The 26,441-nt window shown below is 32.1% G+C and overlaps 1 protein-coding gene across 2 annotated transcripts; it reads right to left on the bottom strand.

Moving 5' to 3' along the window:
* Positions 1 to 7,590: 7,590 nt before the first annotated feature.
* Positions 7,591 to 17,294, bottom strand: LOC105345217 (transmembrane protein 151B-like). Of its 2 annotated transcripts, none has more exons than XM_011453294.4 (2): positions 16,114 to 17,294; positions 7,591 to 9,338 (listed from the first exon to the last, which is right to left on the bottom strand). In XM_011453294.4, the coding sequence occupies exons 1-2, from the start codon at positions 16,138 to 16,140 to the stop codon at positions 7,656 to 7,658; spliced, it is 1,710 nt and encodes a 569-aa protein (XP_011451596.3). In that variant the 5' UTR covers positions 16,141 to 17,294; the 3' UTR covers positions 7,591 to 7,655. The 2 variants fall into 2 exon arrangements, with proteins under 2 accessions (XP_011451596.3, XP_065943917.1); XM_066087845.1 differs by lacking the exon at positions 16,114 to 17,294 and adding an exon at positions 10,448 to 10,969.
* Between the last annotated feature and the right edge of the window lie 9,147 nt (positions 17,295 to 26,441).

Genomic DNA, 26,441 nt, shown 5'->3' with positions numbered 1-26,441 from the left:
ACAATAAACATTTTTCCTACATATCTACACACTTTAATATTATAAACTTTGTTCAGGCACTAAAGGTTTGGTATTAACACATACAAAATACAAAATGTTTACCAATAGCAAAAGTCTACAAAATTATTCATACAGAATTATATGATATATTTTCATTATCGTAAGAAAAACTTGGACTACCGACATATGTGGCGGTAATTTTGAATGTTTTAATTTTTAGCATTGAATAAAGGGCCAATGTCATTGATCTGGAGAATGTTGTAATTAATATCAAAAGATAAGGATGCAACGTTTTATAAACTATATATGCATTTTGGTATTAAGAATACCAGCGATAATTCTAAGTGATCATATAAAGCAAGTGATTTACAAATTATAATATCATTCACCTACTCTGACAAATATTATTGACAAGATTACGGCAACACCACCGACTCCCATCAATTACGATTACATCATATTGAGTAATCATCGCACCTGTACACCTCAGGTACTACGATGGAGTACTATGATAGCGTGAGGCGAGAAACCTATCACAACCGTTCTCTAGAAGTCATTAGGACAAATGGGAGCAATGGTTCGTCCACCTTCTCTGTTTTACTCTGTTGATTTGATAAGAGCTGTTATCCAGTACAAAATACCCATGTGCACTCTGTTGAATTGGAAGGAGGGATTTGCACTAACAGTCTTATATTTTATCAGTAAATTACAAACACTTCAGTGGACCCATGTAATGAGTAAAATAAATGCATTGCATATTTAACATATTTAAAGAAAACCATATCTATATACTGTATCAATGTAAAATTCCCTTCTTTAATTTTTTAGTATAAATGTTAACAAGTACTTGGGAACTTGCCGATTGCTCGGACATACCTATTGTCGACTCAATTTTTCCAAGTTTATTATATTTTTTTTATCAATTAACAAAATTGCTACCATCTCATCTTTTTCTTCTACCGAATCTGTTGAACTATTCTAGACACTGGTGACCCTGATATATTTTATGTGCAGCTAATTAATTGGTATCGAAGATCTCTTCTGATAAAGATTTTAGATCATATTATATTTTTTTTTAAAGGATAATTAATTACGCATACATGATATTAGGCGGACAGAATTGTACCTAATCTAGTGATTTTTTATGTTGAATCTCAAATCAGTTTATTTTAATATTTATTTAAAGATCAATGTACAGAATTTTATCATGATATCATTGATATTATCAGAAAGAGTTGTTTTATACAAAGTAAACTTTATGTGTAGATATGACACGGGTCAATGAATCAACACGAGGTGGCCTAAGGTAATATATATGTGGCTCCATAACATGTTCTTGTATATTAGTACACTAAAAGCTGATAAATTATTAAAAGATATTCAGATAATTATATTTACCAAAAAGAAATGAATAAATAAATTGATAATATTAAAAAATAAATAATAGAAATAGAACGAATCATCATAACTTCCATTTATTACTGAAATATATATAAGACAAGATAATAATAAAACAACATATGGATTTATCATCAGACCAAAAAATACAGAAAAAACAATCTTTTATTTTACATATTTTCTGTTATTTCATGTGCATTGTATAAACATGTGAGTGAATATTTTCTAACTTAAGTAACTGTTAAGATGATAAAAGCTACAACCATGCAAGTAAATAGTGCTAGATATCAAATAGCTATGCAATGGAATCAAAAATATAATTGGCTGTTTCTTCATTCTGAGCCAGACTTTCAAGTGAAAGTCCATATGGTTGTCTGTCCTTCAAATGTCCACATCTAATTTCTCTTTTCATTACAACTACATTTCTCGGGAACTTCTTATATCAATACAGGATTGTTACATAAACATGTACATGTCACATCCTTAAAACCCTTTATCAACATGTTTTCTTCTCATAATTGAAGTCGTATCAAATGATAAATATATATTCAGACAAGGGTGAAACAAGTAACACTTCAAAAGATATGACAACCTTTTCGCATTAAATTATGATAAAATTAAAAATTAAAATAACTAACACTAATTCTGAAAAAATATGTCATGTTACTCCTTGTAAGTGTCATTAATTTCTCGACACACCCATACATAATTGTTGAGTTGTCAAGAACACTAGTTAAAGTTTATCACATTTAATGGTAACCTTTGATTTCCAATTTTTTCCCTCCGATTTGTTGTGGTAAATTTTGTATTTTATTGGCTCAACAATTATGGTACATATATTTTTAGAACACAATTAAAAAAGTTTCACAATAGAATAAATGGCATTAGGACATATCAATTATAAGTACTTTGGACATGGAGCTAAAAGCTACATGAATCTTAGTTTCAAAATAGTAGAAAGCATTGATAAGCAAACTTCAGACAATCAAAACAATAAAAGAGTAAAAAAAACAAAAACCAAAGTTTACAAATAAGCTAATATTATAAAAAATGTGCATTTGGTTCTTCGAACATGGATAATTTTCTTTCGCATGAACTTGTTTCTTAAAAAAAATTTAAAAGCAATGAACTCAATTTGTTTCCAGGTGATTTTGAATATATTAGATGGATAAAGTATTTCCCAAGTAAAATGCAATAATTTAGTGGAAAAGATTTTACTTTGTAGATACCAATTATGACATCTTGCATGGTTAAGTGATTGACATTTTCTATACGATGTTGCCACCAATATATTAGATCTTTCCAGAAAAATTGTTTGTTTCTTCAATAGAAATATCTATGATGTATAGTGTCAATTTCATTACAGTTGGGATTTGGAATCAATTTCATTTTAAAAAGCTACTTGTTATGTACTATAATTATGTGTAATATTTTGAGCTGAAGAGATTCTGCATTTGTTTGTGTGCAACACTGAAAGGTAAATTAGATATTTTTTTTATAATCAGAGACTGATATTTCTACTTTAAATATTTCTGATCATTTTTGGATACAAACAGTTATTTCCTTACAACTGTTAATTAAAATCCAAAATGCATCTTTACATTTTAATTCACTTAATAATAAAAGTTTCCCTTGAACAGACAAGGAATGTGTTGTATTTCCTTCGATATGTGGAGAATGTGTTTTGTCTTAGACATGGTTTGTTTTTTTTTTTATTTCAGATTGATAATATCGGTATTGGCTCAGAATAACTACATCAGAATCTACACTTTTTTAAATGTACCATTGAACGTCTTCTAAAACAAATGAAAATCTTATTTTGTTCTGTTGTAACCTGTCATTGAGCGCACGTGTAAATTCTGTATCCTAGACGAAATAGAGGACGTATTCTACTTTTTTCTAAAATGTGCTCTATATAACAATCTCAGAAGTGAACTTTATCAAAGTGTTGAATTTTCGAATAATTCATATTTATCTCAAGACAACCTATTTCAAACTCTTATATGTAATTTTCCAAGACAAATTGCAAATTTTATACATGCTGCATTTAAATTAAGACAAAGTAAATTCTCGGGCATGTATTAAAAATTATTACATAGTATTTAAAGCGACTTATAGGTCCAATTGGCTGGATGTTTGATTTATGTAATTGTATACTACTCAGTTGTAAAATATATAACACATGTCACTATAATAAATGATTTCTTACTTACTTACTGTAACAAAATGTAGCATACTGATGAGAATTTGTTCAACTAAATGAATACGGGGTACCTTCTGTCAAGTAAAAATATTTTCCATTTTTTATCTCGTGAATATTATTATTATCGTTTGCAAGTTTCAAAACTGCATTATCAACAATATTATACTAGTATTCTTTTTTATTTTAGTATACCAAGGGAAAAAACAATAATTGCTATTTTCTGCAATTGAAGCGCAGCCCAAGAAAAGATAACTTCTCCTTACTTATCAATTCCGTCGACTAAACGATAATCGAAATTGAGATTGTTTACGATACATTGTAGCTTATTCCTTTTTTTTAATACAACATACATTCAGTTATTAAGAGGGTTGCTGGGTGACTGTGGCAACGTTAAGATGCATTGTAACATAGTTTGTGTCAAGTAAGGTTTTTAAAAAGTATAATTTTTGAGGTCTGTAATGGTCAAATTTAATCAAGTAACATCGCGTTAAATCTTTAAAAATAATTGCCGGACTTCATCTTAGTTAGCTTTAAAATTTAATGCTAAAAAAGAGATTGAGCAAGGTGTGTTTGTTTTAGGCTCCAGTGACATATATATATGCTACTGCAGAAAGACTCAATTTAAATGAAAACTTGTTTTGAAAAGGTAATTCTCTTAAAAGTGGCAAAAAATTACTTTAGATTTTCAAATTTTATTATTTATTTACAATGTAGCTATGAACTATAATTTAGTATACGTAAAGATAAATATTCATGTATTTTATTTTAAAATTTTAACAATTCTCCTGTTTCTTTATAAAAAGGCCTATTCTCAAAAACATTAATGAAATCCAAAACTGGCCACAACTACCCAGCTCTATTAAAGTCATCGACAGTACTCTTAAAGGTTTAAGTCAATCAGAAGTAATGTGAACACCGTTTCAGAAAATGAGCATATATAGTATTACATGTAATATGTTCTGGTGTCATGGAAACGCTAGCGATTGGCAAGAAAATATGTAGACAAGCTGTAAATATCAACGTAGAGAAATCAAAAGTTGTTCTGAAGATCACTGCATGAGAATTCATTAAAATTTTATTCAGGACAATTTGTACAAAAAGGAATAATATCTCATTAAAGATATTAATACATCATTCCTGGTAAGCTGACACATTTGCATACGCCCAGCCAGTGAGGCAATGAACCAACAGGATGGTCACTGTATCATTTTGATACGTCTGTAAAGAAATATTGCTCCTTCATATATCAAACACCAGATACATGTATACGAACGGAAACACAAATCATTCTTTATTTCTCATTTTTTGTTATAATTTTGAAGAGCCAAATATTGCATATTTTCTCCCCCAAAATTTGTTTTACCACAATATGCATTTTTTCAATCCAGATGTGAAAAATTGCAGTCATTTTGTACGAATCATTAACGTTAAGGGAACCTAGACACGATTTGAGCTCAAAATTTCAAATTATATTTTTCGATTTTTGATATCTAGAATTGTTAATTTAAGTATTTTAGATGCTTTGTCAAAATTTGAAAGTCAAAAAAAGTTACAAGCGAGATACAGAGATTAAACTTCTTTAATTTGTAAACAAATTGGCAGGTAAGCCATTCATACATAATTTAAAAAAAACGAGATCTTTGATCTTAAAGTAATCTCTAGGTGTGGCCTGGTCTGGTCATTTGGTTCCGTCGCTTTCAATCTGGATAAACAATTTGTAAAACAACCAATACTAGTACGCTACAGTTCTAAGCCGTTATACAGCTCTATCATATGTATATATAAGCAATTTCTTTGTTTAAAAAAGTGTTCTCCCGAGATTCATACTATATACTATTACTATTGCCCGCTTTACCACCTTAACGAAGTTTACGTGGGGTATCCCTACTTTCAACCTTTTAATGTAACGTTTCAAACAAAATATTCAGTAGATATATATTAAACTTTTTTATCGTTGGAGTTTGTTTAACTTGTGAGTTAGTTTTGCTCAAAGAGACGATTTAAAAAGAAAATTAACGTGGCATCTCAACAATTTTCGAACAGCCCTCGTTTCTTCTACAACTGAGTTAAGAAGTATACTTTTTTTTTACCAACAGTAACTATGATATCATGTGTTCAATAGAATTAGCAATAATCGTTCAAGTTTCTGCTTAATGGTAATTTTCGTCAGATGAATCTGAATGTCTGCGTTATAACTCATGAAATTTTCACCAATGGTGTCTATAAATCTCCTGTGTTAGAAGATTACTTGGACTTCTAGGCGTGATATGATATTAATTTAGCATCAATTTTCGTCGGAGTTGTCAAGTTACATTAGCCAAAAGTTTGACAAATGTTATTTGGAACATTCATCATGTAATCTTTTTCAGACACATTTTTATTCCAAATCAATAAATATGCTGCTATCGTTCTCAGAATGGCTATATTTTATATTTTCTTCTTTCTTATTGCAGATCGGTAGGCTTATAAAAACGGAAAGAAACTTATTTTGGCCACGCTAAAGTAAAAACCAGCATTCGGCATCTGATTCAAAATAAAGTGGATATTAAAAAAAAAGATCTGCATACATACGATTCGAAAAATTCTTTTATGGCAACTTCACTATACAAACATCAATATTGCTGAACAATTAGATTTAGCTTATACATCTAATCCTATGCCATAGAGTAACGTTAAGTCACAATTTAGCTCTATATAACCAATTGTACCATGTTTTTACGCCATGTTCACCTAAAATTTGTTTATACTAGCGCTAAGAGAAACCCATGACCCAACAAAGACTTTCCTTTTACCGGCTAGTTAAAAAACAAAATATGCAAGCCTCTAGGGCTTACCCTGCGTACAAATATAGCATATTGAAAATAATATGCCTGGAATGTTCATAACAATTTTGCAATTTAAAATTAGAGAAGAATTAGCGAAATTAACATTTTAAAAATAACGTCGCCTTTTTGCTCGTTTTCTGTCATCAAAAGGTTTGATATATTAATGTATATTAAGTAAAATTTAATTTTTTTTTTTATTTATTGTCATTGTAGTGAAAGTATTGTTATACAATCCATACAGTGATTTGGCTTTTACATATATTTATTGAGGAGCTTAATCTTCCTTTAGTTTGATTTAGATTTGTTTTAAACAATAAAAAAAATTATATGATTAAGAATTTTTTTAGGTAGGAGTTTAAGAGTGGTTTATCTTAGTACAAAAGATATTTTTAGCATGCATTATTAAGTTGTCTTGTATAAAAATAATGCATGCATTTCTTTGTCCTAAATTGTTTTTGGAGAAGTAACACAAGATATTTCATAACATCATATCTGTAAAACAAAACCATGTAAAAATGGCTTTGCGCTTATGAAACAAACACGTTTTTCAAATTATTTTTTTATTCCATTCCTATCCTTTGGAAATATAGTTATGGATTTTTACCGCTTTTATATCATGTGTTTGTTTTCAATAACAGGATAATACTAGCGACTTTTTATCAAGTTAAGAAATCGAGGCTTAGAGGCAACATTTTATTGATTAATATGAAAACATGCTGGATTATTTAGAAATTTAAGTATGATTTAATGCTTATGTTAAGAATCTGTTAAAAATGGGAATATTTTATACGAAAATAGCGGTTAACAAGAAGAATATTTAGCTTTATAGCTACCCAAACCAAATAAAGAAAATAAACTAATGGATTCCAGTCATACAAACGTGTTGAACGATTTTTAACAACATAATTTTTATCAATCACTCCAAAGACATGAACAAGAAAATAATGGTTTTCATTTCAATTACAAAATCATAAAATGCCGAAATAGTTCAAATCGTTTTTGGACAAGTCTATTAAATTTATGAAAAGGAAGGTTTAATTTTTAATGATTTCTACAGATTTTCTATTTACAAAAAAATTATTCTTTTCAGTTTCAATAACATATCTTACATAAATGTGTCTTATTTTAGGACTAAAGCACTTCAAAGTTACTGATAACAGAAAACAATATTTTTCATTTATTCAAAAATTTTATAACAATGTATAAATATATTTTTATGGGATTTTTTTCTATAATGAAGTTTCCATAATGGTATGGTAGTTTCTTCGGTTTGGCACTGATTGCAAATGAGCGTTTTCATCAGGGATGACCCTCGCTCTAGTTGATTGACCTTTAGGTCGATGTTCCTCTTTGGTGTCCTTTTTCGGTTGTTGCATTGCAAGTGCTTGCTGATAAGCAGGAGGTGGATCACATGGGAGCTGACGTAGATCTGTGTCATGAAAACGAGGGCAATGTCTAATAGAAGCGGACGCTTGCCCGACGCAATTATTCTGAAATGGTAGTGTATCACGATCAGAAGAGTGGGCTAAATCTGACATAGGTCGAACCAGCCTGGCTGTTTCGCATCTAGGGTTTAAGTACACTAAGGGGTCTGTAAGGGAATTAACGGACGAATTTAGTTCGCTTTGTCTCGAAAACACAAAGGCCCTCCGTGCTTCCTTACGTCTGGAATTTGCATAATTATCATTTTGCATATTGTTATTTTCAAACACAATGCCACCATTGACTATACAAAAACTATTACATGGCAAGATACTAAGGGCAGTACCCGATCGAATTCTTCTCAGAGAAGAATCTTTTTCATTTATAACTGACGAGAGCGCTGCAAACGTCTCACTTCTCGTTGCACCATATTTGGTTCTTGATACATTTCCATTGGCATCTGGAATCTCTATAGTCCTGCCAGATGACATTAATAAGGCCTCAGAATAGCTTGGAGCTATGTAGTTGTTCTGCAGTAAAACTTCCAGATCAGAACTCCCCATGGTATTCACGCGCATAATAGGCGTAGGTTCAATGTCGTTTTCGACATAATTTGTACCAAAAACTTTCTGCACGTGATAATGAACATAGGCAGTTTTGTATTCAATAATAACTCTCAGAGGCCAAGACAAAAGAAGGAATGATGCGATCCAAAAAATCAAATGTGACACATACCAGGGGAGATTATCTGGATCTCTGAAAGCAATCATGTACTGCTTAAAATTAACATTGAGCAAATCCATTCCCTCCCTCGTTTCAACGTAGTCGTCCCTTCTTTCATTATCTCGGTAAAATCTATTTCGTTGTTCATCAAATTCATATTCTGCCTCGGAACACAAGAATGAATACCCTTTGGTGAATCTAATTTTTGTCGCCGGAAATTTTTCAAGGCCAGAGAGCGAGGCAGAGGCATCCTTCATTCCACACTGGGTAAAATTGAATGCGGATCCTGCCGTGTGGGAATTGACGCGTTCATAGTAAACTTGAGTACTGGTGAATGAGTCGCCATTTCTGTATCTTGTCACATGCCGAGTCTTTCGAATGTAATGATAGCACAACGCTTTCCACCAGATAATCGGAATCGATCCCTGCATCTTTTGTATTTTTTCGTACACTGTTTGAACATCAGTTTTATGTTTCAATTCTAACCGAGTATGACAATGCCAACACTCCACAAGGTAAACTAAATACAACATGATGACGAAAGCAATTGGGATATATATGTAACCATCCTCACAGGGCTTTGATTTAGTCACGTGCGTATTAGCCATGCGATGGCCATAGTAACTAACAGTTATTGTTGTGATGACAGCCAGCCGACACCAAACGATTGCAGACAAACAGCCGTATATAAGTAAAGTAAGAATCAGGCATTTCCAGTGAGCGTCCCTCTTCAGTGACTTGCAGAAAGACTGCTTGATTGGGGATTGCTGAAGAGAGCAAAGTATATTTGATTATTGTGATGTTCATCAGATTTATATTGCATTTTAGCTATTTTCATTAACTTTTACAGAAAAATATTTATCATGGTCAAGAGACCAACAAAAACGTTTAACAACTCTCTCACTGTTTATGTACATGCATTGTGGAAGTTACTAACATTTTCAAATCCCTTACTTAATAGAATATATACAGTTACACGGTATAGATATTGCTGTTTGAATATTTTTTTTATCAAATCAAGAAGATTAAAATGAAATATACAGTTCAGTTTTTAAAAAAAATTCATGCGCAGTCTTCATCTAATCGTCTCGTTTAAATGATATATAATATCTCTTTTCCATTTCGTCCAAAGCTTCAACTGGCTAAAACAAGTCGTCGATTGAATGTACTATATTCCTGCAAAATACTAGTGCTTTAATAAATGATAAAGGAAAACGTCTACACACTATTAGCAGCTGCTACTGCATTGTTGTCTTTTCATCGAGCAATACGAAAATACTTAAAATGACTCATATTGTAAATCAGAACGATTGTTATTCCCATCCCTATTTTTATCGAATATTTTTTAAATCAAAAAATGTTGAGTTTTGTCTAAAAACTTCTACAGTCAGATTTTTCTAATTAATTCTCAACCATCATTGTTGTATGAATAACCTTATATAAACTTTTGAACTTTCACCTGGTCAAACAATTTACCGTACTTAACCATGCAGTACACATCGATTGAATTGATAGCAAACACTTATTCATTTCCAATAACTGCTGTCAAATATAAATCAAAATTCATTGAACGGGAGAACTAAAGGCCAAACCACTGCTTAGGAAAGAGTCACCGAGTATTACAGAGCGTATTGCACGATCCCGACAAATTTGATTTGCAACCATTAATGACAAGTCGATTGCCACAGCTACGAATGAGTTTTGGTGCATAACAATAATTTGTTTGATGTTAAAAATTGTATGCTTGCACGAACGGCTAAAGGTCTTCGTTCGTCATCAGTTCAGGCGTTTAATTTGTCTCAAATATTATTTGATGAATTAAAACAAAGCCATTGAAAACAAGTGAGTGGATTTTTATCATGATATTGCCTCACACCTTCGATGGCATTCGAGCATATCTTTGCTTGATTGTAAAAACCTGCAATGCACAATTCGTGTTTCAATCATTAGCTAGTTCGTTAAAAGGTCCAGCCGTAAATTTGGTACGTGGTTTATTCCTCTTATTATGAGAACTGTTGAGATAGAATCAATATGATCCAGGAAAGCAGTTAAGATTTGCCAAAAGAAATAGATATAGCGATTTGAGAAACACTTGAAAACATTCAATAGATTCCCATGGATCCGTCAAGTCCAGAAAATTTACATTGATGCTGAGGGGTTTCACTGAAGCACGCAATAGCACTAGCCACTTAGAAGCCATAATATTAGCATTCATCACGTTTCCTTCGCCATCAGAGACTAATAAGTAAATTATATCCGATTGGTATTTTCTGCGGGAGACAAGATGCACTTAAGCTTTCAGAGATGCTTAAATGATCAGCCAGTTTCCAGAGAACCATTCAAGTTGCTTGCGTATTCCCACGTACTATGCCCATCTTTCCCCAAATTATCCGAATTCCATAGTCCCCCCCCCCCCCCCCCCCCCGATTTCTAATTGGACCAAAACGAACAGAGGTACCATAGGATGTTCACATTTTATGACCAATAATGCGCTTATCGTACTAGTATGATGGAAGCATTTTGCAGTAGTAGATACATTGGTCGAGATAGAATCTAATCTCACAGGCATTTATGTCCCTAAAATGTAATAACATTTGTACCTTTAAGGAAGTAAAACTGCTTTTGGAGTCATGAATAATACATTGACTTAGTGGTCCTTAATGGAACAGTTATATATGCGTTCCAACATTCCAGACTCCCAGTAACCACATATTTGCATGGAATTTGTAAGGCTGACCTTCTTGATGTTTATGCTTGATTTTAGGACTGAATGTGACATATTTGGACCTATGTTAACGCACGTGGATCGACATCCACGTCCATATTGACAAAATAGGATTTCCTTGTTGCAGAAGTCTTGCGCTAAAAAGAAATCTTTGAGAAGAGGAAGAAATTGATTGTTCGCTTTTCCTTATAATTACCCAAGCAATGAAGGCTATACATTTAAAGGAAGGACGATGTGTGTTCCGCACGTTTCTACTTGGACTTGGTCAAGAGTTCTAGTCAAAATCCTAAGTTCATAAGCTGATACAGAATTATAAAAATCAATTTTCTTACTTTCAATATAGGAGTTTCTGTTAATTCTTTTTTTATATAATTACTTTAGTTTGATTAGTTTTTCTAACAGCAATTTCTCTTCTTGCTGTGATTATTTGCGATAAAAAAAAAATGATTAATATTTTTATCAGTCATTTGGCTATGGCACTAAGGGCTCAAGAATGTAACTGATAAAATCCTCCCCCCCCCCAAAAAAAAAAAAAACCATAATTATTTGAACAGTGCTTTAATATGAATTGATTGACTCTTTTTACTCCTGATCTCTAAAATCATTACATCTGGCGTTCCTATTTAATTAGTAGAGAAAATGTATGCCTGATAAAACACCCAAGTTAACATTGTTTCAGAACCCTAAAATTTTGAAACTGTTTCGGGTAAATCAACAACTGTAGGCATTGAAATTTAAAGACAGTATTGTCTCATATATTCTGCTCGAAAAATAAATGGTTTTGCCGTCAATGGGTCTAAAACTATCCAATAGTGTGGTCTAATAGAATTATATTCAGTTTGTTGCATATACATGCAGTTCAAGAATGCTTAAATATTGCAGATTTCTGTTAGTTTTTCTTAAATTTCTGCTTTCTATTACACGGATTTGTTCCATTGAGTACCTTTAGTCCAAAAACAAAAGGGCTAAAACAGGCTAACTTAATGCATAAAGAAAAGCAATTAAACGAAAACTTTTCAGCACACGTGGGTTGTAAGTCCTGATTTATTGAACATATTTTTAAAAATTACAGTTGGGATTGGGCACAAGTTCCATAACTTAGACCGCCCTCTCCCAATTTGTTCTCACTGATGCGGTCATTGTTTTCACAAGTGATTCTATATACCCAAAACTGGATGGGGTTCGAAATGCAGAGTTTGATTTGTTTTTTAAATTTTTTTTTATAGTTTATGAAAGCTTATAAAATTGCCAATTTATCAACTTCACAGTTTGTTTATTTTCTTCGAATTATAAAGCGACGGCATAAATAGGAAATATTGAACAGCGTTTTCACAATGCAAAATTTCTCCGTAGTGAATAGCGAGTGCACTAATTAAACCACAAATTATTTATTTTATGCATAATATTTCCTCTTTAAAAAAATTTATTATGAATAACTCATAAATTGATGATGATGACAGTAGTGTAGTCTCATTTGTTTTGTACTATGCATCGCAATTCTTCAACCTTCCGTAAGCATGAAAGTTAACGCTGAGCATCGAAATATCCCAAAATGACCCTCAACAGAATCCAACAAAACATTTTCAAATGCACACAGCACCGGGCAAATGGAGATGGCTACTGGCACTTTAAAATAGTTTTTCGATTCGGTGGAAAATTGCTTTATGATGCAAGATAGCATGATGCTTAAGAAGTATACGTCAAATTGGCGAAAAATATGCAATTTAGATTTTAAAAATTATGATTTTATAAAATTCAATTTAGTCAAGATCAACAAAAGCCTCAAGCGGATTCAAATTTGAGAGCTTTAAATTAGTTCACAAGGCCGATGTTTAAACCATAAGCTATGATAGTATTTCAAGTCTATATGAAGTGAGGTACCTTAATTAAATCCGCCAGCTAAAGAGGCTAATAAACAGAATTCATTATTGGAAACCTAAGAGTAAAGGTATGTACTAATGTTTATGTATAAGTACTTAGTATCGGTATCTCCATGCATATGTACTCTTATTTCTAAATTCAAAGTCCATGCTTTCTGTCAAAGGTAGTAAGTAAACCTTGCATATCTAAGTGCATAATTGAATCTGATGAGTCTTTCAAAAAGGTTAGTAGATATAACATTATAGACTGAACTCAAATAGAATAATATCCTTATCTTATTAAGAGTCTGCCTTCTAATCCCAATGCTTTCGTGATTGAAGAGCAAAGATATCGCACTTGATGAGAATAATCTATAGAGACCAATACTTTATGGGACTGTATAGACACCAAAGTTAATTTGGGCATATCGTGAGAACAAGGCATTGGGAATTGACACAACTCGAACTTCTTCTCCAAAGTTCTATTTTATGCATCAAAAAGACCTAATCGCATCAGGAATAACAATATATCCTACTTCTCCATCTCCACAAGCTGAGAGAGAAAGAGAGAGAGAGAGAGAGAGAGAGAGAGAGAGAGAGAGAGAGAGAGAGAGATTTATTGACAACTGGATTGTCTGTTTGACAAATCATAATTTAGATTAAGAAACGTGTCAGTTTATTAGTTTTAGGGGTAATTTGATAGTGTCCTTAATATTTGCAGGTGCCATGACATCAAACAAATATGATATCAGTTCGTGTTTCATTGGATGATAATGCTCTTAAAACGCTCGTACTGTTACCACAGAGTCATAGAAGATGCAATTAATCAAGGAAATAAAACGATGAAAATACATGTGCAACCTGCATACAGTCGGGCCTATTTGCAAAGTGGTTTCATTTTAGGAAATTAATTGTATTTTGGACAAATACTTCTATTAAAGAAAAAAACTATCTCAAAACATACTCAATGAATTATTCCTTTGTCATCAATCACCGCTGAAAAAGAGAACTTAATTAAATCGTCATGCGAATTTTATTTTTCTGTTTAAGACTCTTTTAGACATTTGAAAATGCCAAACAATGATGTATAACTTTATTGTAGAAAAAAAGGTTTAATTTTAGTAAAACAGTTTTGTAAAATCTAAACGTCTCAAGTTCTAAAAGAAAAGAATCGATTGTACCTTTAATGTTAGAAATATTCCATTAGACATCTCTGAAAATGTGAAATTTGTTTTCCCCAAGTTGTTTTTAGCCCTTTGTATTGATTATAAATGACAATACATCATTTTGCAAGATATTAAAATGCTTTAAATTCTACAAACAAGGACTTTTTTTTTAAATCGATAAGGAAGATTTTTAAAAAAAATCATATGATTCAATACCTCTCATTTCTGTTTGTTTTTCAAAGTATTTATGATGAAACTCAATCACCATGGTCGGCCCTTTTTGCGTTATCTATTAGTGCATTTTCAAAGAGGATAGATGGACAAAATCGTTACATTCAAACATAACCAACCTTTATCATTATTTTACGAAACAACTTAGAAATGACACACTGGCATAAGAAAATCGCTTGCATTTTGTTTAATAAGACTATATACTGTAAAATGTTATTAAACTTCCTTGAAATATATGTTTTCAAACGGTTACAACCATCTATTCTCTTGGACTGACTACAACAATTTTATCTCTTAAACCAACCACAACCATTTAATCCCTTGAAATGACCACCAACATCTAATCCCTTCACTGGCCACAACCATCTTACCATCTAATCTCTTGAAATGGCCACAACCATCTAATCCAGTTAACTTGTCATAACCATCTAACCATCTAATCCCTTGACTGGCCACAACCATCTAATCTCTTGAACCGACCACAACCATCGAATCTTTTGAACTGACCATAACTTTCCAATCCCTTGACTGGCCACAACCATCTAACCATCTAATACCTTGAACTGGCCACAACCATCTAATCCCTTGGATCATGAGGCAGTCTTAGGCTTTAGTCAAAATAGGTACACTGTCCTTTTGTTTTGTGATTAAAAACATTTTTTAAAAAATGAAATGCTATTAAAATGTGTCTCTATAATACTTTGAAATGTAAAAAAAAGAATCAGCGTTGCTTAATGATGTATTCTATATAATTTTATAAGTGATTGAAACATTGAATTGACTAAAGTCCTAAAATGCTTCATGATCCTGAGGCCACAACCATCTAACCTTGATCCTGAACTGACCAAAACCATATAACCTTTTGAACCAAACTCTAGTTACATTTAATCAAGCAGATGGTTCATTTATACAATTTTCCATAAGTTCGGTGCGATTTGTTGAACATTCCGCCAGGTAATCATCAAATAGTGATTTTGCGACCACTCCATATCGTAATTGGATGGAATATACTATAAAATTGTTCATTTTACGATTGATATGAAGAGCCAAATCGATTGGTAATTGTGTAAATCAGAGAGCATAATTGAAGGTTTAGTCTTGGTCTGGTGGATGAATTCCTAATTAGACTCAGGTACAGCACAGGATCGTTCTTCGTTCAATACAAATAAAATGCGAGCATAAAAGAGGAGTTTTAAACCCTTTAAAAAGTTATTGTCGAAGTATTACATAGTGAATGAAGCAGTGATCCAGATGTCTCTATTCTGGTTTTTTTTTTATTCTAATGAACATAGTTTACTACTCTTATTCAAGAATAATTTCTTATATACATGAAAGGAATATTCTAGTCAATTAAAATTTGATTGTGATTTACGTTTATTTCATACACTCTACAATTACTTTTTTTCGATAGAAATTTTAGAACAAATTTAACCCAAAGCGTTTATAAATTGTAGTGCTAATATCTCTAAAACATTGATTACTATTTGCCAAACGGAATAAACTCTTTTAAATATTTCATTAAACAGTAGAAATCGATATAAAATAATGTTAATCAACTTACATCCACTCTGTTTTCCCTCGATATCATCCTAACTGTCCACCAAGATATTGTTCACGCATGCTACTACGCGTAAATGAAAAAAAAAGTCCGAAATTTTGTCACCGTCTCTATCTCTTTCTAAGCACAGAACCATCTACGTTCTTCGCCCAATACTATCGAATACTGTATATCTTTAAAGCAACTGAGCGAAAGCCTGCCTGATTGAAGTAGACCAAAAACCTATATTTCACGACAGAAGCCAATATCAGTACAGAGCCGAATTTAGAATTACTGAGCGAGCGTGATGATATACAGTCGTACAACATACATATATTCGTGAGTGCTCGGTTGGAAAGAGTCCTTTCGGATTTGATACAAATGAAATTACAGCGCGAGAACTTGCTAATATGTCTGATTAATCAATGTCTCCCATATTGAATGCTTTTAGAGCGATCCTAATGTAGCAAATGTAGAGCGAGTCAAAATGGTGGGGTGTTACCGGTTTGCGATGAAAATCAGTCTTCTTGCTGACAATTTCTTAATTACTTTATCACCGTGTATGAATACAAAACGTAAAATAGCTAAAAGTTATTCATCACTGTCATACTCCATTGGAACCAGATATTCTAATGTCCGAGACCAGATACAGATAGGTTTGCACTTAAAACAAAACAAAGTTCTACTGATTAAGCTAAGGCTTGAACGATGATATTAGTATACTGTATTCTGAAGACGCGCTTCATGGAAACGAATGGTAACTGTGATTTATGACTCAAGATGACAAGATAAAACAAGTCATGATAAAATGAAATCTTTGTAGTAGGTAAGTGACGTTTCTTATCCTTTTCATCAGCGATCCAAAAGACTTGAATTCCGATACAAAACACCGTTTCTTGCAGAGTCCTTTATGCGCAGCTTTCTGACAATGATATTTTTTCAATCTTGCTCTGATGGTAGAATCACATTTTTTGAAACCGTGTTGTATTACACAACAATAAAATAGCCTTTGTTGGGAAATTGCTCCTCAAGCAATGGCACGCTGTAAATATGCTTGATCCCCATTTTAGATATTTGTTTCTGAGATTTACGTTTTGTGTAATACAATCCGCTTTTTCAAGAGAGGATTTTCTTGCTGATGCTAATCTTGTCCGTTTTCGTATTAAGAAGTTCCGTTCGGTAACTTGCTTATGAACAAGCTTCCATATTTAGACCGAAGAATCTACCATATCCTATTATATACTCGACTACAGTGCAAATGCTTTAGAAAATAATTAGTTTATATTGATTTTAAACCCAAATCTCTAAATCAGCTGCCAATGTCATGTAGAGGACACGAGTACACCATCTTGTATTTTTTTAAGTGTTTTGGTAAGAGTAAAAGAAAGCATTGTTGAGATCAGCCTTCATTCATATAATGGCTAAACACTAAACTCTATGGGTTATCATTTTGGCATTAAAAAATTAAGAAAACGGCGAAGAAAAATAAAACGAGCATGAATTATTATTATTACCAAACTCATCATTTACTTCTTTAAAAAAAATTCCATTTTATGATTTATTCTTTGTCATAATGAAATAAAATGCATCTGCAGTTTCGTTGGTTTCAACAGGTAGAATGCACAAGAGTAATTTTACATTTGTATGGTATCGTGGAGTTTACAAACTCATTTGCAATAAATATGTGCAAGGGGCGGCATGCAGCGATCTATTTGGTATAGACAAAAATTATTTGCTCTATTTTGAGGTAAATTGTAATCGATTGCTTTACATACATGTAACCTAAGTACATTAAAAGTACACAACAAGTACCTGTATAGAATACTAAATGTACCTTTGATAGGTCATTATTCCTCGCAATTGATCACACTTTTTTTCCTATAAAAAATCCCTTTGCTAAGAGTACATCACAATTTTGCACGCATTAATTTCAATTATATTATTCAACAAACAGAGAATTAGCAAGTAGAAAACGGGGGATTTGCAAATATGAGTGAGGATTAATTAGTGACCAAATTCGTTCTTGTTTAAAGGGTTGATTAGTTGGATGAACTGCTAGACAGTAAATTACTTTTGACAAATCTTAAGTGATAGGACAATTTAGAAAGGAATTGGTTTCTACTGATTGAATCAACTCACGTTTCCATCCAGAAAAATTGTTTTTGGGCTCTCAATCACATTTACCATGCAAGAAATAGTTTAGCACTCTGGTTTGTTATGGTACTTTTTGTCGCCTGAACATTTTTTGTCCATAGCATGTACATATTGTTATTTATTCGCAAATTCTGTCACTGACGGCAACGTATGCACAAAGAAGTTTTTTTTTCTATTCAGCAGAGCTGACGATAAATGTGCACGTAAACGGTCGGCACATTCTTGTGTTCTGCAAAAAAAAAAAATCATTTGAACAACAGGTAAACGAGTGAATAATAACAATTGAAATCATTGGAAAAACATATTTTCTTTGAATCTTTGAGTTCCTAGTAGCTTAACATAATTTTTTCTTTAAAATTCTCCCTTTTAAAAATTACTAGTATGTAATGTGTATATAATGCTCAGTACCGCCTCGCTCCTATCAGCCCTAGCTCAATTGGTGGACGTTGATTGTTGAGAGGTCTCAAGATCGAACACACTTGTGGCCATTCAAATGCATATGAGAATATATGTAAGTACATGAAGAAGAAGAAGAAGAAGAAGAAGAAGAGAGAGAGAGAGAGAGAGAGAGAGAGAGAGCATTAATTCTTGATGTTTATGGATTTTTCTTTTTAATAGATTACATATAGTCTACCAACATCGCTGCATTGCTGGAGTATTGTGAGTCCAAAAGGCAAAGTGGTTGACTTTTAATGATCATCTGATCTTAAGATCTAAAAATAACCCCAACTTTTATCAGTATCATTTGAGCTAAATGATTCCGGCGACAATTAGGGCTGAAAAAACCCCAATATGCCAGCGACAGTATGTACAGAAAGATAACATTAAAAGTGATAAAAGAGTTTCTTTCTATATATATTCCATATTCATATTGTTTCTGGTAAACATATGTCAAGTCAATAGAAGTCATTTGTTATTTGCGTAACACTATTTTAAAAGCAATCAGTATTCCGTGGCCTTTGGATAATTTTTTTTAGGTTTGGAATCAGTTGCTTTTACTTAAATTTTTGTTAATATGAATAAAAAAGAAATAAGTATAATAGCTTTGTACTCTTCTGTGAAGAGTCTAGTTCATGGAAATTCTATAATATGTAAGAAAAAGATTGGCGTGGTTTCTCTTTAAGGTACAACTATCCGAGCGTTGTGCTTGTACTTGTGTCTAAGCTAATATATTAAATTGTATAATTCGAACGCTACCGGCATAAAATTGATTAAAACCAGAAACAATTTGACGTTTACATTTTGGGTTCAACTCGTTCAGTCCTCCTGAAAAACGAATGTTTTTAACTAGATAAAACGCCAGCAGATACTGGTGCATGTATTTACTAAATAAGAACTTTTTTTTTTAAATAATAATATTTTGCAAGACAGTTTAGAATATATTTTCGAGAGGCATACATGGTTCAGAAATCTGCAAAAACAGTTTTTTAAATGTGTACTTCATATGTAATGAAAATGGTCACCTTGATCGTGAATTTCAAAACATAGTTGATATTCAAACCCTTGCCATGGCAAAGAAAAAAAAAACCCTGCATCTAAATTGTTGTTTAAGACCAATGATTTCATTTTTTATTCTGTAACTAGCGATTTTCATTAATAAACAATATAATATCGATTCTACCTGTAGTTATCTCATATTGATTTTTATTTTCAAACAGCCAGATATATTTGTTCAACAGTCACTGGTAGCACGGCTTCAATTTTCATATAACATTCAACGGAAATTGATTCCAGCAATTATTTGATTGATCAAACATTTTCTGAACTTGTCACTGCTACCGAATTAATTTTTGGTTGTTATACGTAAAACGAAAAAAAATTAGTCATATGGGAATTTCTTAAAAGGCTCAGAAACTGAATACACAAATGAAGCTTTCTGAAGGTAGTACTAGGAAGGGATTGCCTTGTCTTTGTTTTTTTTCCCTAGCCTTAAAGGACATTGCTGTGTAATGCATAAAATGTTTTTAAGTATTTTTAAAACCAAGCTTCACTATCATTTGTCTAATGCCATAACATTTGAAATTATGAATAGTTTTTGATTTTTAAAATTGCAAAGTTATCTTTCTAATCTGTGATTTTTAAAACAAATACAAGAAAGTCTGAAACTCATGTTAGCTAAAAGATACTTTATTACTTTAGAAAAAAATTGAAACCATGGATAGCATCGTTCATCTGAGTGCTGTGAGGTCTGAATGAGTTTAACGAATACTAAAGACCAATAAAAAGCTACACCAAACATGAGAGCTTCCACTTTTATGCCGCCAAAATAATATAATATAATGTTCATGATTTCCCGTATAAAACCCGGCCACTACATCCCTCATGTGGTCTATTATTGGCATGTGGATCTTTTATTTACAGTGAATCATTACGCATACAAAAATACCCACAACAATATCCACAAATTTTTACGAGAGTTTTATTACAGGAAATTTTTCAGATTTCGTATTATATTTTGATATGGTGAGTTTAGAGCCCCTCAAGGGGCCAAGTCAATGAACCAGAGCTCACAATACGAACTAGTTTGAATATGCATAGTATTGAAATGAATCAAAATGCATAAAATACATCAAATTATTCCCAGGTATTTCTTGAGCAGTTTTGGACTCTTCCTATGTCTTCAAAATTAGACCCACATTACTCGTATATAAAGATGCGTTCGTGCAGATATATAGAACTGTAGTCTTCTTGTTTTATATGAAGATATGATTAATAATGTCATAATATTCTTCCAGTGTGAACATTCTCTCGCTCCTTAGGTCCGTTGTCTCTTTGTATACTTTATCAAGATTTTGCATAAAGTGCACATAGCAATATTACAAAGTATATGCTTGTAGTTCGTAGCCATAGTAATATTAAACGATTCGGTCAAAACAATATTTTCAAAGCAATAAATTTTTCTGGGGCCTCGATGCATGACGAGACAAGGTCTTAGGTTTGCAGAAAATATATAAAGATGCTCATAAAATGTGGTGTAACATTTCTAGTGAGGAATGTTATGAAACATTAACATTTTTTCAGGAATTATCTACAACAAAATTATTATTATAACATGACAGAGGATGTGTCCCTTCAAATTAAACGTATTTGAACCTTTTTTAATCAGTGGAGGATGTCCAGTGCCAATCATCGAATCTAATTATGTTCCAATATGGCTAGCTTTGCAACATATTTCAGGTCCAATTTTCTTTACAGTCTAATGCAATTTTCAAGTTTAAATGAGAAAAAAAATGTTTGTTCTTAATTTAACATTTTAACTTGAATTTGCAAACTAGAAAGAAATACCGGTACTTACTTCATTGATACTTTAATATTTAAATCTGTTTCATTATAAAGCTTTTGACAAAACTTACAACATAATAATCACATTTTTACTCACTGTGAAACAAAACATGACGTATATATGATTTAAACTATGATAGTAGGTGTCGAAATGACATCAGTGCAAATGGTATCCATACGATGAAAAATGTTACTGGACATAGTTTGTGATCAGTAAACTATAAGGTCAATGTACTACTACACAATGTTTCGAGGGGTGTCTATAGTAAAAGTAATTACTTTTTATCAAGTACATTCGCACTTCTCTTATTTCTATTGTGTATTAAACAAAAGGATCAAACTGCTCAACATGCAATGGTACATCCTTACCTCAACATCAAAGCCCATGGCATTCAAGCCAACTATATCTTGGTAATTAAAGGTCGGATTACGTTGCAAAAGGACATTTGTACTTGAAGAACTATTGATTAAGACGAAAAAAACCTTCTATCTTATTTCTTTTGTCCATGTTCCGTAGATATTTCTCAAATTTACATGTACAAAGCAACGAATCCAAAAAAGGGTCAAGTCTTCATTTTCATCAAAAAGAATAAACTTATTACACATAGTGCCTTGCCTTCTTTGCACGAATTACTTGGTCTTAAAGGACTGTCTTAGAGTATTCAAATGAATGCATCATTTAAAACCATAGAATTCAGAGCGGATCCAACCAAAATGCGACAGAAAGACAAATACATAACTCTTCTTTATTCATGTATTGTGCAGTTAAAATTAAGAAAAACGTCAATATCTGTCATGATTTTTTTTTCAAAATGGTATTGATTAAACATTAAGTTGATACTTTTAGCGTATATATGAGTTATTTTAAACGATGGGTTTGTTATCTTACAACTTCACAGCGTGAAACTTTATCTAACGGATGTTTGGGAGAGTCGTATCAAAAGCGTGATTAAATGCATAGAGATCAATGGCGGCTGACCAGGTCTGGCAAAAATAGTATTCGTTTTACATGTTTTGTCCTGAAGCTATAGCTATTGGAAGGAAACACATTTATCAGTAGCTAAAAACTAGCGAGATTTCTTTTCCAAAATTTTACAATCAGCAAATTAACCGTAAAAAATAGATAGAGATAGGAAAATGGTCGCCAATTAAAACGCCATGAACGTAAAAGCACATTTCACATTCATGTTAATATTTCTTTGATAGAAACCTAATTTTAAACCGTTTTTGCAATTAGTTAAAAGTTCTATTTGATATTTCGTTTTTCTTTGATGTTTTATTAAATTAATAAATGAATCGCCGTCACTTAATTTTTTCTATATAAAGAACTGTTCATTAATGTAAAAACTGAAGAAAAAATTACATGTTTTCTGGTTTGGTTTTTTGGGGGGGTTTTTGGAACATTTATTTTTTTTAATTTAAAATTACAAAACAGAAAAATATACTTTCAATGTTCATAAGTGTAAAATTTGAAAAAAAATACTGTGAATGATTTTTGGGGGAAACATATTGTGCTGAATTCAAACGTACAAAAATGACGAATTTTAAAAAGCCGACGAAATTTAATGATAAAAAAAGATCAACATGTAGAAATGGATTTAATCTTTAATTCTATTTTTCAAAAACTTTAACCTCGTAAATGATGCCAAGTTGGGGGGGGGGGGATGTCCACACACTTACTATCCCTTTTGTAGTGTAGGGTAGCAATGGCAATTTTTGTTGTTGTAGGAAACCCACAACCAAATATTTCATATTTAGTCTTCTTTTTTTTTTTAGATTTGTGATTCTGGCTGGTCATTTATCATTAGTTAATATCATGTTTCTTGGCTTGTATATATTCTGTTAGTCTTGAAAATAAATCATTCATCTTGGTTCATCCTGGTGTTAAAAAAAATCATTTTTGGTACAGAACTAATCAGCTCCTCAAAAAGGAATATGATGAAGCATTGAGCTATGATTTAATGGTGAAAAGTGTCTTTCATTTACATAAATCGATAAAATGTAGCAATTTTCAAGCTTACAATTTTTCTTATTTTCTTCACTGCTCTGCAACTCATAACATATTTTATTGTTTCACTACTGTATCTGCAATTTGGCACACTATATTAAAAAGCCAAAATGAATTGCTCTAGAATAACCCATTAAGATGAGAATGCTTTATTTATATGAATTTATTGAAAAAAGTCTTGAAACTAAATTACATAAAATCCCCTTGAGAAATGATGAATATGAATATTTTTCTGCCTCTTTACAGTGGAACGATGTGAAGAAATAGATTGAGTTTTTGAACAGTTAAATATTCCAGTGTATTGATATTTTAAAAGACTTATATTTGAAACATAATTTTGGGTTTTTCTGGGACTGATTTTGCAGAAAATATGGTATTTATGTTCCATTATTGTTTTTTTTTGCGTTTAACACTACATTCCAATTTATGCTATCGCATGATAATGTATTCTAACATTCTTCCTTGAATCTGACATAGAAACAGACCATTAATAGCATCAAAACAGCATACAGAGCGAGATCGTCTAAAGCAAACGCCTGTAGCTGTAATTAAAAGTTTATTCGTAGCAAGTAAATAACTTTCAAAAAACATACATTTCTTACGAAATACAAAACGGACGAAGTGTGTTCGAGATGTAGATATAGACGCCTGCTTGTTTTTTTTTTATAAATCTGCTTAAGATATATTTGTTGAATGTATGATTTCATTGTAGCGATCAACTGTCTTTAACTGTATTCATACAAATTTTCCAAACCCTAACTAGTACGGAACACTTAATGGGATCGTTCCACTTCCATTCCGATGCGGTTTGATTTAATAGAAATAGCCTGTTCTCTTTGCCTTAAGTTCCTTTTCAATCATAAGACTTCTCGGTAAACGAAAATAATTCTGAAGATTCTCTATAAAAGAATCTCATTCCAATGAACAATACACTTTTTTATAGCTTGCAGTTTGACAATAACTTTTCAGATCGATATTTTGTATCTTGTCAACTGAGTTGACAACTCTCTTTTTCTTATAATAGATATAAGACATCAATACGACACGCGGTCTACTTTTATTTGTTCCCCTGTTCTTTCTAAATGAAGCCCCAGATAAAAGTAATCACAGCGGTTTAGATATTACTATCATCAAAAGACGGTTTATCAATAAACGCGTAGAGAGGAATAGAAAACCCTGGTGACTTTTATTTTGTAATACTGAGAAAATAGAGAGAGAGAGAGAGAGAGAGAGAGAGAGAGAGAGAGAGAGAGAGAGAGAGAGAGAGAGAGAGAGAGAGACAGAGAGAGAGAGAGAGAGCAATTTGGATAACTTTTGCAATATCAAAGCTAATAGGAAATTGAATGTCTTATATACATGTATATGTACACTGCACTAAGTACATATACCTGTTTTGAAGATATTGAAAGCGGTTATTGCTGTTGGTGTTTAGATTTTCTAACAATTGGAAATAGCATTTAGTGTACGATTTTCCAATCTTACACTAATTGATATGTATTTTCAAAAGACATGTCTTTGTTCAAAATAGATGATGCTGGAGAACCACAAGGATCAGTCATCATGTTAGAGATTCAAATTATATTAAACTCTGTCCCGAGTTTTTGCCTCCACCACTTTTTCCTTGATATTTCGATAATCATAAATACCTTTGTGCTCAAACAACGTTCATCCAATAATATGAAAAATGTCCAGATCAACTGTTTTGAAACGCCCCCTCGACCGCTTCAGGTTTCAATACACATCCCAAAATAGAAAGTCTACGGGGATTTTGCATTGCATCAGCCATTAATAAGCCCGGATGATAACGTTGAAAAATTGCGTGAGGTATCTCGAGTACTTCCGAATGGAAAAAAAATGTAAACATCTCCGTAAGAAAATTGTTTTCGTGCAAATTGATGGATTTAAAGATTCATTTTAAGAATACGCTACCCTCTTTTGAGACAAGGTTACAACTTATATAAGCAAGTTTTTTTTCCAGATTTTTGAAATCTTAAATTTAAAGCTGCTTGGTCCGATTTAATATCAATCTTTTTGTACGCTCTTAAACGATGGTTATGCTAAGTATATGTATAATGATAGACATTGCAGTAGTTTTCCCAGTCAATTAAACCAAATTTCAATGAAGAAAATACGCACAAAATTTGCTTACAAAACAAACGACATAAAAGGGTTCTGCGTTATTTCGCCTCATGTTAAAGTTCACCCCTGACGACGAGACGGGTATGGTTGTATTACGACTTTGACATTGCTTTAAATAAAGGTCGAAATGATCAGACAAATTACAAATAAACATGTGTACGTTTTGTTCGCTAATATTTTTGAAGTTTGCTTTCTTTACAATCGATGCATAGCACACGGGTTGAATAACCCCAATTGTTCGGGGGACGAAACCAAACGGTTTCCTTTTCTAAACATTCCCGTGATGCATTTTGGTTTGTTTTTTCGTTTGCCCAAAAAGAAATGATTTTTATTTACTTTGAATATTTATAACTTTGAAAAGAGACTGATTCTGCTGATGTAAATAGGAGAAAGTCCATAACTTTCTAAGATAAATGGTTTCTATAGAAAAAAATTTAATACTGTAATAACAAAAAAATTGGACCAAGCAGCTTTAAGTATGTAGCTGCGCAGTTCTAAGTGTTTTAAAAATGCTTTGTTCTGCCCTTGTATGCGTAATTAGCATACAAAACAATACTTAGGACGTACGCGTCATGTTTCTTGCTTTTGTATCTTTTGACAACAGTTTTATTAAGTTTTGGACAGAAGCAAGCCAGTTCAAGAACTGTTGACATTTTTCTTGTCAAATGTAAAAGATGGCCGCACATCCCCCTTAAGGAATAATTTATTTGATGCCTAAATAAAATTATTGAAAACGAGAAACGCGCATGATACGATATTACAATATTAC

This window comes from Magallana gigas, chromosome 6, assembly GCF_963853765.1.
Source record: "Magallana gigas chromosome 6, xbMagGiga1.1, whole genome shotgun sequence".
Lineage (NCBI taxonomy): Eukaryota > Metazoa > Mollusca > Bivalvia > Ostreida > Ostreidae > Magallana > Magallana gigas.
Note: the sequence above shows the minus strand (reverse complement) of the source record. Positions and strands in the feature narration are given on the sequence as shown.